The 18962-nt window shown below is 51.9% G+C and overlaps 1 protein-coding gene and 1 pseudogene across 1 annotated transcript in view; both read left to right on the top strand.

Annotated features, from left to right (window-relative positions):
* The window catches only part of EEPD1 (endonuclease/exonuclease/phosphatase family domain containing 1), a 93080-nt gene that overhangs the window by 50717 nt on the left and 23401 nt on the right, over nucleotides 1–18962 (top strand). The window contains exon 3 of the mRNA XM_036247483.1: nucleotides 6937–6988. Coding sequence (XP_036103376.1) covers nucleotides 6937–6988 — 52 coding nt within the window. The remainder of the gene's footprint in view (nucleotides 1–6936; nucleotides 6989–18962) is intronic.
* On the top strand, nucleotides 1909–2080 carry LOC118620626 (annotated as a pseudogene).

Below are 18962 nucleotides of genomic sequence, written 5' to 3'. Positions count from 1 at the left end.
AACAGTGACCAACAAGAGGCTTGGCCAAATGTAAGGCGTCATTTCTTACCTGTTGGATGTAGTCAGGGAGGACGTTTGGAACAAAATCGAGAGGTACCAGTCAGAGCCCTGAGCTGGGGCTTGAATGACCACCTCACTGGCGCTGTGCGGTGCAGCCTCACCGACGCAGAGCTGGTGATGCAGCGGGCTCGTGCTGTCCTGCTGTCCGGCAGGGGGCAGGGGACAGTGCTGGGGAGGGAGGGGCTCGTGCTGTCAGGCAGGGGATGGTGCTGGGGAGGGAGGGGCTCGTGCGTGGCAGATGGTGAGCTGAGAACATTTTCCCTTCTTCAACTCCCTGTCTGACAATGGACCACAATTCTTAAAGATATAATAAAAGTAACGACAGTTTTTCTGTTTGAGGAAAGAATGTAACCCTTCAATTTAAAAGAACTTGAGCCATGGCTGGTTTGGCTCAGCGGTTGGCGCATCGGCCCACAGATCGAAGGGTGGAGGGTTCGATTCATGGTCAGGGGCACGTACCTGGGTTGCAAGTTCATCACAGTCCCCGTCAGGGCCTTGCGGGGGCCACCAATCAATGTACCTCTCACTTCGATGTTTCTCTCTCTCTCCCTCCCACTCTATCTAAAAAAAAAAGAGGAAAAAATATTCTCAGGTGAGGATTAAAAATAATAATAATAATAAATAAAATAAGATAACCCGATGCTTAATGTTCCCACATGTTATACAACCTTATCGTTGGGGGCTTTACCCTTCCCCTGCTTTGGTGGAGGGACGTGCATTGGGCACGAGTGTGGCAGCTTTGGGGGTGTCCAGGAGCCAGCTCTGCGGAACGCTGGGCTTTGCTCACTTTCGTGGGTCTGGTCTTCGGGTCAGTGGATGGAGGAGAGCCGGGCTGTGCTGTCCACCCAGTTCCAGAAGGTCGTGGCATCCCTTGTCTTCTTTGAGAGAGAGTGGCCTGGACTGATCTGGAATTAAAGTGCCAAATACTAATGAATTTAATCAAATTATTCTACAATAATTGGTAGTGCACATTCCAGCCTCCCCATGTAAAGGCCCAGCGCCGTGAAATTTGGACCAAGCAAGATTCACCTTATAGGAACATTCCCAGGTCATTGGTCAGGCACTTAGAACCTATTTACCTGGCTGCGATACCAGTTTGATTCTTAGGGATGAAAGTGCTATGTTCTTACCTAAAGACGAGAACTGCGTACCAGGTTACGCCCAGACCAGTTCAATTTAAATATGAATAGCTGTCATTTCTTGAGTATCTACTCTGTAGTTGAAGGCAATGTACTATAACAAGTACCGTTTCATTGAAGCCTCACAGTGACCCTATTAAGTAGTGAGAATCAGTATTTTGAATTTACAGATGTGAAAACCCACGCTCTGGTAGTCAAATGTCCTCTTGGTCCTCCCTGACGTCCCCCCAGCATGCTGGCCACTCATACACACATACCTGGTCACTCACGACTGCTTTATTTTTTATAAACTCATCACCACGAAGGCACATTGCAGAACTGTGCGATTTGTTGTAGAGTTAATGCTAATGTACATAATAGAAACATTGCGTATTGTATGATTGTTGGTTTGCTGCCGATCCCTCCTCCCCCAGGGGTCCTGGATTTGGGGTGAAAAGGCTCACGGGAACCACCGATGCGTATTTCTTCTGTCTCCATGTTCAGTCACATCAAGCCGGTGGCCTGAAACCGGCCACGGTGGGAGTATTACACCACAGACATTGGCAAGGGCTGCGGCTCCCTGCTCCGCATCCCCTGGTCTCAGCAGACGGCCCCCCTCTCGCTTCATGAGAGTCAAGACTTCATGTTGTTCATCGCTCTGTCGCGGGCACCAGAACGACACAGGTGTCGTAGGTGCTCGGTGAACACTTGTTACCTGAATGAAGCAGTGATCGCTTCTCAGCCTGTTGGCTAAGATCAGTGTAGTGTCCGTTCTTATCAGTTTACTCTCTGATGACGGTATAGTAAGTGGATTTGGGGGATTGGGAGACGACAGGACCTTGCTCAGTCCACTCCACGCATTGACCTGGTATTGCAGTATTTCCAGGGATGATGCAGCCCCCCCCAAAAAAAAGGCAGCAAGTGCTTATAACCCCACGGACCCAGGCTCACCTCCTAGCCCTTGTGTGGCCCTTGACCAAGCCACCTAATCTCTCTGAAGCTGGAAAACAGGAGTTGAAATCCCTGCCTCTCCAGCTGAGGATAAAATGTCCCAAAGGCAGGAGTGGGGAAAACCAATGTGTAGCACACGGATCACGCGGTCGGTCAGTCCCTGACTGCTTCGTAGATGGACCCCGACTCCGTGGGGAATGTGAAGTGTGTCCGGCTCTGGGCGCCCTCCAGGGCACACCCAGGGGTAGGAGACGGAGCACAGACAAGCTCCGCGGAGGACCTGGCATCTGGCAGGCGCCACCGGGACCCCTCGTCCTTGACAGTTCCGCCTGCATTTCCCTCTGTTCCTGTCGTTCCTTCCCAGGTCCCAGGAAGCTGGCTCTCGTCTCCTATGGGGGAACCTTGCCACTGGCTTTCCTGGGGGCCTCAGACCTCGGACTAGGTTGACTGTTTCAGCCTCTTCAAAAGTGGCAAGAAATGGGGGTTTGCTGCTGGGAAAAGGAGCGCGGTGCGGAAAAGCGTTTCTGTCTCCAGTGGGGCGCCGGGCTCCCTCCCACGGCCGTGGTTCTGTCCGTCCGCAGCTGTTTTCTGTCGGCCCTGGGCTCCATCCCGGTGGTCTGTGTGTGCAGATTTCCAGGAGGTGCTGTCCCTAGTTCCACACGGCGGGTCTCCCCGGGGCCCGGATCTGGGGCACCTGCCCGGTCCTCAGGAGCCTGGGGGCCAAAGCTGTGGGGCCCGAGGAGCACAGGTGCTTCCCCCACGTGGACACTGAGGCGCTGCAGTGAGGAGAGCCAGCCTCCCCACGGGCGACAAGCCGGAGGCCACGACGGCAGCTCCGCTCTTCCTCCTGCCCCACCTCTTAGAGGCCACTTTCCGGGAGCCTCCCAACTTTGTGTGAAAGCCACAGTGCCCTGCGTCTGCCAGGGGAGTGCCCATCACACGGCTGATGTACTTACCTGTTCCTCCCTGAGACTCTGGTTTGAAGGCTGAGGCTGGGCTTGCTCCCCGGCGCCCCGTGGCGCCTGGTACGCAATACATAACCCTTAAGTATTTTATCTGTGCGGTGAGCGGACGGCCCCATATTGTGCTGTCTGTGCACTTGTGTCCCGTGCACGGAACTCGTCGCTTCCTAAATGCAGTGGGAACTCAGAGTGCCAGAGAAGGGCAGCTGGAGAGAATCCCGACTCTGAAGCCCTGTGGTTACACTCTGTTCTCAGAGCGAGTGTGTGCACGGTGGGGCCGACTGTCCGTGGTTCGCAGCACCCACAGTCACCTCGTGTCTGCCTTGTCAGGGCCAGCGAGGCCCCTTCAGTCCGCAGCCCCAGGCGCCCTTTGCTCCTGCGTCTCCAGTTTTACTGTCTCTCCTCCCTGCCGTGGCGTCCACCTGGCTCATTCCCCAGCACCCCCTCTGAGTCTGCTGGGGCCCTCACGGTGGCAGACGCCGCCCAGCTGGGTAAGACATCGCCCTCACTCACCTTAGCTCCTGCGGCTCCTCCGGAAACCTCGACTGCATGCATTCTAGGTCTTTCGAAGCGTTGCCCAGCTTGACTTCAGACCTTTCCCCCAAAGTTGCCATTTTTCTAAATAAATCACTGCTTTTGTGGGAGTTGCCTCTCTTCTCAAAGACGAGTGCAGAAAAAGAAATCGCAGCTCTTTGGAGCGCCCCTCTGATGGAGCTCCGCTGTTGGCGAGCATGCTGACCTAGCCTGGCCACCCAGCAGACGTGCTCTGTGTGTCCCAGCTCCGCTGGTCCACGTGGGGACCCAGGAGTCTCAGGGAGACACACCTCTCAGGGTTTGTGCCTGGGCAGCATCCTAGCCCCTGGGAGCCCCGTCAGAGCTGGGACGTGTTGTGTCTGCCCTGGTCGCCCCTGTGCTTGGCACAGTGTCTGACATATGGAAGGGATTCCGTGTATGTTTGTGGAATTCCATGTATGTTTGATGGAAGGAGGGAAAAAGGAGGAGCGGGATTCAGAATGAGAGATGAGATTCCCTCCCAGGGAGTGTCTGATGTGCTAGAAGAATCTGACACTAGAAATATGAAATAAATACTCTCAACTCTGAGAGTTTCCAATAAGGCAAGAAATAACATTAGGATAGTTATGTAACAGGAAACATCTCGGATACGCCTTGGGACGGCAGCTGTAAGGAGGGAAGAAACGCAGCTTCCTGAAGAAACCCGGTGTTCCGAGCGGCTGCGGCAGATTTGTACTGACAGGCGTCGCTTTTGAAACTCAAACCATGTAGATCTGAGCATCCTGTATCTTCTCTCCATCTTCTCCTTCTGTTCCCTCCTGCCCCTAAAACAATCTCAGCTTGTGTTACCGAGGTTTGGTAGTGTACAAATGTCTGTGTTTTGTTGTGGGGTTTTTTTTCTGTACCTCTCCCACATTAATATTATTTGGTATTGGCTCTATAGCAGATGTTAAATTGGTTTAATCCCACATGCCAAACTTCAAATGATTGGCTGTGGCTCACTGGAGTGTTGCGAAGGGTTCTGAAGCCGTGCCGAAGTTGAAAGCGGAAAATTTTCATGGAAAGAGGTGGAGAGGGTTGGAGAATAGCCAGTATGTGTGCCAAGCATTTGCCAAGCGAAGTGATGGGAGCAGGGAGTAGCATCCTTCAGGTTTCGCTCTAAGAGTCAGCGGAAGTTGTTACAATATCATTTCTTTCAGAGCCCGAGACTGTTGGTTTGCAGCTCGTGTTCCGCAGTGGCTGGAACAGAGTGGCTGCAAATAGGGAGAAAAAATGAGTTGACTATCTTAACAGTGTTTAAACCTTTTCTCCAACCAGTTCATATCTGATATCTGATCCCAAACTGGACTTCAGGATCGTGGAGAGGGGCAGGGACAAGAGACTATTTAAAAAGTTCCTGCAGTGTCCATATTTTCCGTGGTTATTTCTGAAGCAATTTAAGCTTCTGAAACATGAGCCACAACAAGGTACCAGTAAGTGCGCTGAGGAAAACAAGACGTGGTGCCCGGGGACGCTGCCCAGAGATGGCAGTATTTGCACGTAGACTGTGAGGCAATGAGCTGGATCCGGTGGGAAGGAGCTTGGGGAAGACCCTTCCAAGCCAGAGAAATGACAAAACAAACACGTCCAAGTCAGTGTGCCTGGCGCAGGGGAAATGCTCAAGAGGCCTGCCCATTAGCCCTGATGTTTGCTGAATTGTTGTTGGTGGTGGATTCTTGTAAGCTTTTAAAACTTTTATTGCATGCAGTTCCTGGAGTTGCTTTTAAGCACATCATTGCATTTGGTTGGATAGTGCTTGCTGAGTTGCACAGAGAGATGGGGAAGACGTCTGTAAATTTAGGTGAACCTTATCCCGGGCATAACTCGGAGGGAAGCTTGCGGTCCAGGTGGGGCCCCTTCCTGCTCCAGAGATCCCGTGCAGGTTGGCGGGGGTCGGTAACCAGAGACCATCAGCAGGCCAGCTGGGTAAAGAAGGAGCATGGCCACAGCAGCTGACCCACTCCCTAAACAGTCTCGCGGACCTTCCCTGCCTCCGCCTGTGTGCTGATGAGTCCGGCCTCGGCTGCCTGCTTCTTGTGACCGTGAACCCTTCAGAAGCCACTTGTCACAAAAGGGGAAACACCTCCCCTGTAAAACCTCCACCCACCTCCGCATTCTCTCATTCCAGTTGCTGGCTGCAGTCTGGGCTCTGGCCCCTACACCGGAAACTGTGGCCTGTCTCTCTCCCCACCTTGGTGCCTTTGCCTCTGCTGCCCCTCTGTGGGGGGGCTTTGTCCCAAGCCCTCCCCCTGGCAAAGCTTCCCGGTCCCTCCTCCACGGAGCCTTCTCTGACTTCTGTGGGGCCGGCTCCTCTCTGAGTCTCCGCCGTCCCCTTGGCACATTGCCTCCAGGGGGCCATGAGCGCCTAGTGGGCGGGGAGCACGTCAGAGTGGTCGTGTACCCTGGCTGCCTACACACAGCAGGGCTGGATCCATGTGCACGCAGTGATGTTCGCTGTCTGCGGGTCATGAAAGGGTCCTCAGGGAAGGTTAGTACTGACCACGGACAGCTGTTTTCTTTATATTCCTCTGGATTGATTCAAATTCTTTACATGAAGCAGCTATCAATTACTTTCAGATTTTTTTGTGTGTGTGGTGAAATGTACATAACGTAAAATTTTCTCTAACATGAACCATTTATAAGTGTGCAATTTAATGGCCTGAAGCGCATTCACTTTGCTGTGCTGCCGTCACCACCATCCATTCCCAGGACTGATTCGTCATCCCAAACGGAAACTCTGTCCCCATTAAACACTGGCTCCCCTCCCGCTCCCCCAGTGCCTGGGAACCACCCCTCTACTTTCTGTCTCTGAATGGGAGTGGAATCATACAGGGTTTGTCTTTTTGTGACCGGCTTATTGCATTTCATGATGTCCTCAAGGTTCATCCGTGTTGTAGTGCATGCCAGAATTTCCTTCTTTTTAAGGCTGAATAGTATTCCACTGTGTGTGTACCACTGATGGATTTTAGTTGTCTCTACCCATCGGCTGTCGTGAACAACACTGCTACGGACATGGTGTGCAAATACCTGTTCAAGTCCATGTTTTCAATTCTTCTGGGTGTTTGCCCAGAAGTGGAATGGCTGGGTCCCACAGTTAAAATCACTTTCACAATTTAGAAACATTTTTAATAGTTCAGAAATGGTCGTTTCCATTCAAACACGAGGTCACCTTGAGGTGGGAGGTGACGCAGAAATGCAGGCTGAAGTTTCAGACTTTTGTCCTTGTGACTTGCGTGATGCTCGGTGACATGAAATGGTTTGTTTTCATGTGTGGTTTTAATTTTTTCTTCCAGCATCAAGCTGCTCGCTGTGCAAGAACTCCTCGACAGAGAGGCCCTGGAAAAGGTAAATGTCCCTCCTACCCCACACTCACATGTCCCGCTGAGGGGCACACTGAAACACTTCAACTCTCTGACACCAGAGACAGCACTTACTGCAATGCTGGTCTGTTACTTTGTATTCTTAACAGTCAGGGAACCGTGCAAAAATATTAACGTTGCTCATACACTGTTAACACTTGCAAACCCTGCCTTGTGTGGCCCTCAGGGCTATGTGACAGCCTCTGGAGCCGCCGCTGAGCACTGGATGCCACCGGCAGGCTGGGTCGGCGACAGCCACCTCGCTCTGTCTCTGCTGTGGGTGTTATCCTGGGCTAATGGATGACAGGATTGAGGCCCAAATGAACTGAGTGGCAGAGGAAAGAATTGAACCCCATGGTTCCATTTTGAAAGTTAATGCTTTTTCTTCTTTCTAAATTTGTCTTTATTGGTTTGGTGAAAGTATTACAGAGGTCCCTTCTTTTTTCCCTCCATCGACCCCCTTCTCTCTGCTCCTGTCCCCTGCCTTCACCGCACTGTCGTCTGTGCCCTTTGGTTATGCATATAAGTTCTTTGGTTTACCTCCTCCCGCCCCTCAATGCTTTTTCTAATTTGGAGACCAGTTTGAGACCCTTTTTAGGCTACTTCTGAGGATTGGGAGACTCCCTGCCTGCCTCGAGCTAAGGTTTTCATGGTGCCCTGGACGAGCTGTCCGGTGATCTCGGCTTTCTAGGTTCAAGTCAAGACGCAGCTGGGATCTTTGGCTGGTTGAGGGTTCAAGTTCTGTGTGTGAGGTGGAGTGGGCTCCCAAAAGCAGGCTGGGCAGGTGCCAAGGAGGCCAGGTCCACCCAGTACCACCCACAGACCCCCCCAATGCGTACCCAGCTGCTCCCCTGGGTAGCTCAGGACTCTTCCCAAGTAGGTGACTGTGGGTGTTAATGAGAATCTGTAGCGTTAACATCAAAGAGAGAGATGACAGAGATAAGCACTGAAGCGATCTTACTTTATTTATAGAATTTTAAATGTTTGGCTTCATGGTCAGACTGCACCAAGCCGAGGTACGGGGGCGGAGGGGGCGGGGCTCGGGGCTCGGGCTCTGACTTTCACGTCCCACCAGCCTCCTTTCCGTTGGGTGAAACCAGGACAGCGCCCCCGCCGGAGCTCAGGGACGCGCCAGCCCAGGGCCTTCGTGCAGCGGGGGCTTCCTGCGTGCCAGGCACCCAAGCCACCTCGTTCTTCACCCCGATACTAATTCTCAGTGCACAGCCAGCCACTAACGCGTGCTCGGTCCGGGGGTGGGAGAAGATTCTCTGTAGGGTCTTGAAACGTCTAAAAAGTTACCTCTCCTAAAACAATTCTCGCCTCAGTTTTCACTGCAGTTCTTCGTTTTACTTCTCAATTAAAACAAGAAGGACAGACCCAGCTGATAGACACATGGAGGCCGTGTGCTGAGGTGTGTTGGTATAATAAAGGCACGGGCACAGTGTTGCTCAGTGGTTAGAGCACTGGCTCATGCACCGAAGGGTTGTGGGTGTGATTCCCGGCCAAGGGCGTGTACCTGGTGGCAGGTTCCATCCTCGGCCCCCGTCAGGGTGGGTATGGGAGACAACCAATCAATGTGGAGGTTTCTCTCTCTCTCTCTCCTCCCCCCCCTCCCTCCCTTCCTTCCACTCTCTCTAAAAAATCAATGGGAAAAATATCCTCAGGTGAGGATTAACAAAAAAACACACACAAGCACCGAAATTACCGACGTGGTCTGGGAGCTGGGCTGCCGTCTGGTCTGGAGGCTGCACAGTGTCCGGCCTGGGCATGCTGACCCCTGGGGGTCCCGCCGAGAGGGGCTGCCAGGGGCACAGCGTGGGCTCGGCAGCCCCCCCTGCCAGCCGCGTCCTTTCGGGTTGCTCATCCTCCCTGTGCTTCGGTTGCCCAGGCGGCACAGGGGCACCTCTACAATCCTCACTCCACAGAGGTTTCGGGGAGATTAAGAGGGCGTGTGAAAGACGTCACACGGTGTCTGGCACTGCCCGCTCCCCCAGCGCTAGCTGCTGCCCGTCTTATTTCTCCTCCCCCGCTTCCTCCCCCCTCGTGCTCCCCAGCCAGGCCGTGGTTTTGTGCTGTTCCCTGTCTCCCTGCGTGACCGGTAGACAGCTTTGCAAGACGGTAGGCCCCGGCCGCTGGGAGCCCGGGCCGCTGCTTCCTTCTTCCGTCTGTCGTTTGTGCATCCCTTCAGTGGCTCACACCGCGGGCCTCTGCGCGCTCTCCGTGTTCCAGGCAAGTAGCAAACCTCCAGAAGAGTCCTGAAGCAACCCGTCAACGCGAGCTCGGTGGCCAGGTGCATTTTGAGTGACACATGGTATATCACTTGGCCCAGTCCTGCTTTTTTACACCAGTTATCAGAGCCTGTGGCTTACGGCCTCTCGTCTCCCCAGACAAGGGGGAGAACCTCCGAGAAAAGTTCTTGGTGAAGAGCAGAGCTCCTCGGAGTGTGGTCTGCAGACCAGCAGCGTCTAAAGCTTCTTAGAAATGAAGAATCTCGGACCCCACCCAGAGCCCCTGATTCAGTCTGCATTCTAAAAAAAAAAAAATTTTTTTTAACTTTATTGGTTTGAGAGAGAGAGAGGCAGGGAGAAGGAGAGAGAGATAGAAACATTGATGAGAGAGAACATTGATTGGCCGCCTCCTGCGTGCCCCCAACTGGGGATCAGGCTCACAACCTGGGCATGTGTCCCGATTGGGAATCGAACTGGTGACCTCTTGGTGCAGGGTCGATGCTCAACCACTGAGCCACACTGGCCGGACTCAGTGTGCATTCTAACCAGACCGAAGTGCTCTGTGGGCCCTGAAGTCCAAGTGCTCTCGTTGACCATCACAGCACTCCTGACCAGTCCGTCTTCAGAGCGAACCTGGAAGGTGAAGCTCCTTTTCTGTTGCATCAAAAGAGAAGAAGTAAACACCATCATTCTACTTGTGAGAACCCTGTTTTTATCTTGTTTGCCCGCGTCCTTTCACTAAGAAGATAGTCGTGTTTGGTCGGTAGGAGCAGCAGAAAGGCCCAGACGCCCGTCCTGCAAGCCTCCCACCCCTTGGACCGTCCTTGCAGCTGGGCCCGGAATGGCAGCACGCCTTGGGTTTGGCAGTTACTGAACTGCTGGGACCCCCCTGCCGGGAAGGGTCACCTGCAGGCAGGCAGTCCAGCCATGGGGACCTGATGGGTGCTGCTCTGAAGGGCTCGTTTCCCTCACAGGTACAATTGCAGGTGCAGGCTGACCGGTACAATATTTGAAGGATGGAAAACATGATGGAAAAGGCTAAAAGGAAGCAGCAGTGTCTGGGGTTCCCTAGAGGATAAGACGCCCAGAGCTTTTTCTCCCTAATGGTAGGCGTTGCTCTGACAATCCTAGTGCTTTAGTTTAAATGCCTTGCTCTGCCCCAGGGGTGTAGGTGGAGAACCTGTCCCCCCTTGGAATGGACTTTGCTGGCTTCCGGGGGAGGCTCTGTCGTTGGAGAGCATGGTCGTCCTCCCTCCCAGCCTCGCCTCTGTCGGGCTGTTGGGCTATAAGGACCTTTCTGGAGGCTAGACCCCGTCGTCATCTGTGGAACTGCTCTCTCTGGTTCCTCCCCACTAACACTCTTGGGTTTCGTTTCCACAGTCGATCCTGGTTGCATTGTGAAGAGGGGGACGTTCTCCTGTTCATACTCTGTTTCCTAACAGTCTGTCTCCTTCATGCCCCAGGTGTCCTTACTGGGTCTCAGGGCCTCTGTGTCTTATCTGCCCTATTCATCATCAACACACGCTTTCTGGGGAGAGCTGAACGGTGACACCCCCTGTGTATAGATCAGTAGGGTTCCAATTTTTACCTCTTCAAGTGTTCTTTGTCTTAATTCAGGTGCAGTAGATTGGGGACACTTGGGATGTCTGGGTTTCTCTTCACTAATACTGCCTAAAGCCATTTCCCAGACAGGTGACAGTGACTTGTCATTTATTTGAAAAATAAGCTATAAATCCTACAGCTTATGATCTTAAGTCTGTCTACCAATCTCGTTTTAAAAAAAAAATCAAACCGTTAGAGCCACGAGAAGATGGTTTAATGTGCATAAGTGTCAGGACAAGAGAAGATGGTTTAATGTGCATAAGTGTCAGGACAAGTGACATTCCCCTGAAAGAGCCTTTCGGAGCTGACGGGCTTTTAGTCACAGGGCCGTCAGGTGCTGGGAGCGGGGACCCGCTTGGAGAGAAGTGCCGCCGCCTCGCGTTTCGCCTTCCGAGTCAGACGCTGTTGTCTTTCCCAGCCTAAGTCACACGGGCTTATTTCCCAGGCTCTGCAAACAGGCCTCGTGCCTTCAAACACGGCATCGCGTGAAAGGAATAAAACATCGCTGCAGCTCGATTTAGTGAGGTCATTTTTCAGTGGCCCTTTCAAACAGCTTCCTGCGAAGCTGCAAACAGTCGTTTGGCCTTGGACTCCAGCTGGAGGTCCCCGCCCCTGAAGGGCCAGAGGGCAGAGCTCTGGCTGACCCCACCCTAGACCTGCCGGAGTGATGGCCATCGCCTGTGCTACCCCCCCCACCCCCGCCTCCCCGGCCTCTGCAGGCCGTGACTCAGTCGTTGATCCAAGATGACTGCATCCATCCTCTGCCCCCTAGAACCCAGGCCCTGAGGGGCACAGATTGGGGGTGAGGCTCCTCTGCGGTCTCTTGGCTGTGGGACTTCAGTGGGTTACTGCAACCCTCAGTTTCTTTTTAGCATTGAGGGTGTGGGTCACAATGATACCTACTTCATGGGGTTCTTCATGAGAATCAAGTGAGATAATGTATGAGATAAAGGGGATTATGTATATAGTAAGCACCAGAGCAATGGTAGCTAAGACTACCCCTACTACTACTAATTAGCTGCCGCTGTGGTCATTGTCATCATTAATGTCTTATATCATCATCATCATCATTAATATCTTTTTTGGGGGAGGCGTACATGCCCCTAGTGGGAACCGAACCCAGGACTCTCTGATCCGCAGGCCGATGCTCCAACACTGAGCCAAACCGGCCAGGGCCCATCATCGATATCATATAGCATCGTCATCATCATTAATATCTTCTATCATTGTCATCATCATTGATATCTTTTAAAAAATTTTTGTTAATCCTCACCCAAAAATATTTTTCTGTTGAATTTTTTAGATAGAGTGGAAGGGAGGGAAGGAGGGAGAGAGAGAGAAACATCGATGTGAGAGAGACACATCGATTGGTTGCCTCCCACACAACCCCAACCAGGGCCAGAGATCAAACCTGCAACCCAGGTACGTGCCTTTGACTGAAATTGCACCCATGACCCTTTAGTCTTCGGGCCAAACCAGCCAGGGCCTCATTGATAGTTTTACCATCATCATCATTGATAGTTTTACCATCATCATCATTGATAATTTTCTCCTCCTTCTCTCTTGAGAAGACCAACTTGAGATTGATTTTTTGCCTTTTGGTGGGTGTTGAAAATGGAGTCCCGACCCCCACCCCTTTTGCCAAGTGGTGGGGAAGGAAATGCCTTCCAGTCTTCCATGCCCGCTGCTGCCAGGTGTTTTCCCCGGAATTCAGCTCCGAAGTCCAGCTCTTCGTCTGGGGTTTCTGTAGGTGGAGCAGGTGATCGCTAAGCCCCCCGGTGCTTCGTGCGTGAGGTGAAGTGTGTGCATTTCGCCAGCGAGCCTGGCACGGGGACCACTGAACCTGGCATTTGCACCCAGCAGCTAGTCAAGGACTCTTCCAGCCGAACCCTCGTGATGCGCAGTGAGACGAGACGCGAATAGCTGGGTGGGGGGGGGGAGGGGTCAGAAAGAAACAGGAGCTAAATAACTGTCGCGTAGATGTGTGTGAAGAACCTAAGGGTGTTTGTCCCGTGACTGGGGTGGTGTTTTGGAACAGACACGTAGGCACACACACAAGCCCTGGTTCTGTTGGTACAGGCGTCCAGCGTGCTTTTCACTGTGGTTTGGACTTCGTCTGTGTGACAGCTGAGTGCTTAGTCTGTGCCTAAGTTGTATCACATACCAAGGGGGATGAAGTGATAAAAGTACATTTGAATGGTGTATACAGGATCCCAGGATGTCAGAGTGTAGGGGACTCTCCAAACCGTCAATCAAACCTGTCACTGGTGGGCAGGATGTGGAGGCCAGAGGAGTTGATGTGTCTCCGTTGCCCAGGGCCCGAGGCAGGTTTGGTGGTGGATCCAAGATTGACCCAGTGGGCTGGGCCTCACTCGGGCTTCATTCTGTATGGCCACTGCCCTTTCCCCATGATGTCCTTTAATCCGGACACCAGCTTTTGCGGACTCTGTGGGTGCTTCTGTCTCTGCGTGTTCCAGGGTGGGGACAGACCCCGTGGGCAGTCCCTGGCCCCGGCAGGGAGAACTGAAACCAGGTCTTGTCACAGCACAGCCTGTAGCGAAACGGACATGGCATGTGATGTATGTCTCCATGGGCACCTTGGGTTCAGCAGAGACAGAGAACGTGGGCTGGGGCTGGACGCGGAGGCCAGGGCTCTGGGCGTAGACTCTGTCAGCGAGTGTCCAGGAGTAGAGGAACTCGTGGTGTGAGGGCCGCAGGGGCCCAAGGGCCTGCATAGAGAGCCAAGGGGACCCCGTGGAAGGACAGAGAACATGCCACAGACACACCCTTCATGATGCTTAATGTCCAAATGAATTGCTTCAAGAAACTTAACTAAATGCTTTAAAATATCTTTAAAGAAACAGTACTCTGTGTTCATTTTAGAATATCAGAATGAAATCCTATCGCTCCCTTGGTTTAGTTTCCTCCCCTACTTAGTTCTTGCATGGTCGGTATCCATAAATCTGTTAGATTGTGTATGGGGGGGGGGGGGGTGTGAGCCAGATCAGTGTGTAGTTGGGATTAAACTCATGTGGTCCCTTCCTGGCTCACCCTCTTTCAGCAGACAGTGTGCTCCCTTCCTGAGGGGTTAGTAAGCAGGAATGGGGGCCCCTGTGGGGCCAGGGCTCCCCCAGTCCCTGTGCGGAGTCTGCTCGGGCTCACAGGGGCCATCACAAACCCCACTCACCAGCCCCGCTTGGCGAACTGCATGCTGGGCCCCCCACCCCTGCTGGAAAGGTCTCTGGGCTGGGGTTTCCCCACGCACCTCAGCTGCCACACAGGGGAGCACCCTGCTGTTACAGGTCCGGCTTCATGGTTCATTTAAAAAAAAGAGAAGCAGATGCATTTTCTCCCAATTCTTGTAAAAGCATCACAAGATACCATGTTGATTTAGGGGCTCCCATTACCTTTCTGTTTTTATGAAAAGTTTTTTTTGTTTTGTTTTGTTTTATTTTTTTTTAAATCCTCACTCGAGGACATTTTTTGTATTTATCTTCAGATAGAGTAGGAGGGAGAGAGGAAGAGAGAGAGAGAAACATCAATGTGAAAGAGACACATCGAGTGGTTGCCACCCACACAACCTCAACTGGGGCCTGGGACAAACTGCAACCAAGGTACATGCCCTTAGCAGGAACCGAACCCGGGACTCTCTGGTCCGCGGGCCGATGCTCTAATCACTGAGCCAAACCGGCCAGGGCTATGAAAAGTTTTTATTTGAAGAGAAGAGAGAGTCCCAGAATAAGACTTTTAAGTTCCCTGTAGTTTATCTGCTATCCAAGATAGGCCAATTAAACAGCGAGGGGTCATTTCAAATTCATCAGCCAAGTTTTTAAAATAGAGTATGCCCTCTTGAAGTTGTGATAGAACCAGTGTCCCCCTTCATTGCTGGAGAGGGTTGGTGACAGGCGCTGGCCTTTCAAGGGCTCTGGGGCATCCTATCTCCTTAGCCTTTGAGATGCCCCTCTCCTTGACTCACGATCCCAGTCCTGGAGTATATCTTAAGGAAATGGCCCATGAAAAGGAAAGATGATTAGCATGCTGTAGCTTTACAGCTGTGTCTACCAGCAGGCCGTGCAGTGCTCAGTGGGAAGGGGTGAAAGAATGTGATAGGTCTGCCCCTTAAAATGACACATCTTTTAGCCTTGAAGAAATGCGATAGACTCTCTACCAGAAAGGGAGAGTAAGCAGTTGTGCCTGATGGAATGAGAACGATGTAAAAACATACGTTTATCCTTTTTATCAATATTTATGGAGTCCTTGCTTGAGTCAGGCATTGTGCTGGACTAGAAGACACACACAGCAGTGACCTAGACAGTGACTGTCCTCACCCTCATGTATATGAATGGATGGATGGATGGATGGGTGGATGGGTGGGTGGGTGGATGAGTGGATTGACAGATGTGTGGGTGGGTAGGTGGATGGGTGGATGAGTGGATGGATGCATGGATGGATGCATGGATGGATGGATGGATTGACAGATGGGTGGATGGATAGCTGGATGGATGGATGGATGAGTGGATGGATGGATGGATGGATGGATGGATGGATGGATGGATGGATGGATGGATGGATGGATGGATGAGTGGATGGATGGATGGATGGATGGATGGATGGATGGATGGATGAGTGAATGAATGGGTGGATGGATGGGTGGATGGATGGATGAGTGGATTGACAGATGGGTGCATAGAGTAATACATACAATGTATATATGCATAGTTGGCAGATACATATTCCAGACTATCATATAGAAATTATATATTTCTGCCCTGGCTGGTTTGGCTCAGCAGTTAGAGTGTTGGCCCATGGACCAGTGAGTCGAGGGTTTGATTCCAGTCCAGGGCACGTGCTTCAGTTGTGGTTCATCCCTGGCCCTGGTCAGGTTGTGTGAGAGGCAACCAGTTGATGTGGCTCTATCACATCCATGTTTCTCTCTGTCTAACTCTCTCCCTCCCTCCCACTCTATCTGATAATAAGTAGAAAAATATCCTCAGGTGAGGAATAAAAAAAAATCATTTATTTCTGCAAGTCATGGTCAAAAATGTTTGAAAACTGCTGTCCTAGACCACGTATTGGCTCTGAAGAGGGGAGGAGGGCTTGCTCTGGGATTTTCCAGTGCTGGGAAGGCTGCTGGCTCTTGGGTGTATTCTGAGCGCTTCCCCCTCCTGCCTCGTTCATCTCTTGACTCTGTCTTGCTTTTCCACAGAACGAAAATCTGCCTAGCTCATTCCCTTCAGAATGGTTACATGTCGCCACCGCCTCATGCCAACACCTGCATCGCCATGGTGACAGGAGTTACATGCAATTTCCTGTCTTGACAGGTCCACCCTCAACCACTTCTCTTATCAGGAAATGCTAACAATGAGTTGGTATGAAAGGACTTCCAATTCATTTGTTGACAGAATTCTGAGCCTTTTCATGAATGATTCATTCATTTCTTGAGAGCATGACTTTCTACTCAGCAAAGTTTGGGCTAATTTGTCATTTTAAACGAAACTGAAGGGCAGGCAGGTAAAACTGGCTCAGTTGCTAAAAACGTTTATGCTGATGTTCTTAGCAGGCGGAACGATCCTGGTTGAACCGGTCATGAAGACTTCCTCTGACACAGTGAATTCAACGGAGAGATCTGTCAAGTCGTTAACTACCCATTTAGAACGAGAAATCCCCATAGGCGATAAAATATTGTTTGGGTGGCACTGAAATGGTGAGTTCGGTCCCTCACGAGAGTCGAAACTTCTGGGAAAGCATCCAACTTGCTTTCAGAGATGTTGCTGTGTCTGCGTGGAAATGCAGAGGAGGGTACTGGCATTCCATTGAGCATAGTCCAAGAGCCCTTTCTAGATCCCAGACTTGGTTTCCCTGTGACCCTGTCGCCTGGGCTGCCTCCCACTCCTTCCCTTGCCCTGCGCCTGTCCCACCAGACTCTTGTCCGTGAAACAGACTCACTTTCCTATGCAGAATTAATTAGGTGGGAAGAGACAGCCGGAGAAAACAGAGCAGCACCCCAAATACGAGCTCCTCTAAAATTACCCGCCTTCCTGGTTACCTGTCAGGGCTTCCTACGCAAATGACCGATCGAGGGATTTATATAACTGGCTGTATGAAATCACAGTGAGTCACAGAGCATCTTCCTGATGTGTTCGGCTCCGGGAATCCGCAAGGACGAGTGCCCAGGACTAAAGCTGGGTCCTCGGCATTTACAAGCCCGGAAGGGAAACTGACACGTTCTGGGGTTTTGCCAGAATCCCAACATTGACACCGGGCCCGGGGGGATCAGTAAAACCTTTCCCCCAGATTGTGACATTGTGAGACTGTAGTTGTGTGTTGTTGCCACTGCTTATCTGTATCAGACACGCTGCTCCCCCCCCCCCCCCCCCCCCCGTCTCCATCTGGCTGAAACCCTCGTAAGGAATAAATGGCTCCAGAGTGATTGTTCACTTTGTTTCTCATTACCCAGACATCCCTGTTGTGCACTTAGTTTGGGGAAGAAGAAACCAGTTTTTCAGGCATCGGCTCAGGATGTGGCAGGGACATTTTCAATGTTGTTTTGGTCCTTAATGTATTTATTAGCAGCACTTAATCAGCTTTTATTTATGAAAAAGAATTAGCGGTGTGCGCACACACACACAAGACATCTTCTACATGGATCAAGTTCAGGCCAATTAATCCGTATTTCTGTGATGGCTAGAAAAGTGAAATTTTCAGAAAATTTGAAAGCAGAGAGAAACACGAAAACGTAAAACTACTCCTCGGTCCCTGGGATTTACTTCTGTTGTCCAGTCCCTCGTTTACGTCGTTAAGGGAGTCACTCTTCGGAAACACGGTGATATTATCGCTCCCTCCTCCGCTGCTTTGGCCGGAGGCCGGGTGGCCTAATGGGGTCAGGTGGGCAGGGATTTGGTCCTGGCTCAGCCACTTGCTCTGAGTGATGTGAATCCCTCCAGGCCTGTGCTCCTCATTGCTGACTGGGGATGATGCTGGAGCATCACAGGGCCATGTGAGTCCTGGGGGCGGGGGGCAGTGTAAAGAGCCGGTGCCCTGCCGTGGCCCTGGTGTGTGCCTGACTTTGTAATACGTCCCTCTGTCTGTCCTGTTTGCCGTCACGCCGCCCACTCCCAGTATGTTGGAAGCAGCCCGAAGAGCCTATGAGACTAATGTCAGGCGTTTTGCTATTTTTATTTCATTTATTTTTTTGCTAATCCTCATCAGAGGATATTTTTCTATTGATTTTTGTTTTTGTAGATAGAGTGGAAGGGAGGGGGAGAGAGAGAAACATCTATTAGTTGCCTCCTGCATGACCCCGACAGGGGCCAGGGATCGAACCTGCAACCCAGGTACGTGCCCTTGACCAGAATTGAACCTGAGACCCTTTAGTCTTCGGGCTGACTGAGCCAGACCGGCTGGGGCAGTTTGGCTATTTTTAAATGCTTCTGGCCAAAAATGATAGGAAAGGGAGGTTGACGGAAAGCTAGTTGGGGGTTGGCTTTCGGTTTCTCCCATGAGCAGAGGAAACTCCGAACCAGTGCGTCTCAGGACCCATCAGGATGAGGGTGCTGTTTTGTGTCCGGGGATGAGAAGTTGCAGGTGCTCCATCCCTTGCTGCTCGCACAGAAAAGAACAACCAAGTCTGTGTGGTTTGCCCTGAAATAAAGTAGGAAGGCTGTACAGAGCTGGGGTCTGGCGTAATGCAATCAAGGTCAAGTCAGTCGTGACTCAGTAGTCCTTGCGCCCACCGCTCTGCAGTCTGTGTCTATGGCTCTTGCCGCCGGGGAGGCAGGCAGTGTAAACACCACTCAGAAGAGCTGAAGGCTGGCACTTCCTAAGAGGAACGGCAACCCGGGCAAGTTCCCCGAGGGTCTGTGAGTCCTGACTCTGTTGCACGCGATAGTTCGAAGCGCTTCTGCCTCCTTCCCCGGAACGCGCGGGAAGGGCTGGGAGTCTGACATTCGAGGGTGAGTCTGAAGGAACTACTCTTGGGGCTGAGAAAACTGTGTCCAGGGTTTAAAACAGGTGGGTGTTTCCGCGGGAGGGGAGGGATGGCGGCTGATGGAACCCGCCGGCTTGGCTCCGCTCCGAAATTATTTTCTTGGGGTTTAAGTACCTGAATCATTGTTTCCCACCGACAGTGTT

This window comes from Molossus molossus, unplaced genomic scaffold (genome assembly GCF_014108415.1).
Source record: "Molossus molossus isolate mMolMol1 unplaced genomic scaffold, mMolMol1.p scaffold_m16_p_7, whole genome shotgun sequence".
NCBI classification, from domain to species: domain Eukaryota; kingdom Metazoa; phylum Chordata; class Mammalia; order Chiroptera; family Molossidae; genus Molossus; species Molossus molossus.
The sequence above is the reverse complement of the archived record's forward strand: the minus strand, read 5'-3'. Positions and strand labels throughout refer to the sequence as shown.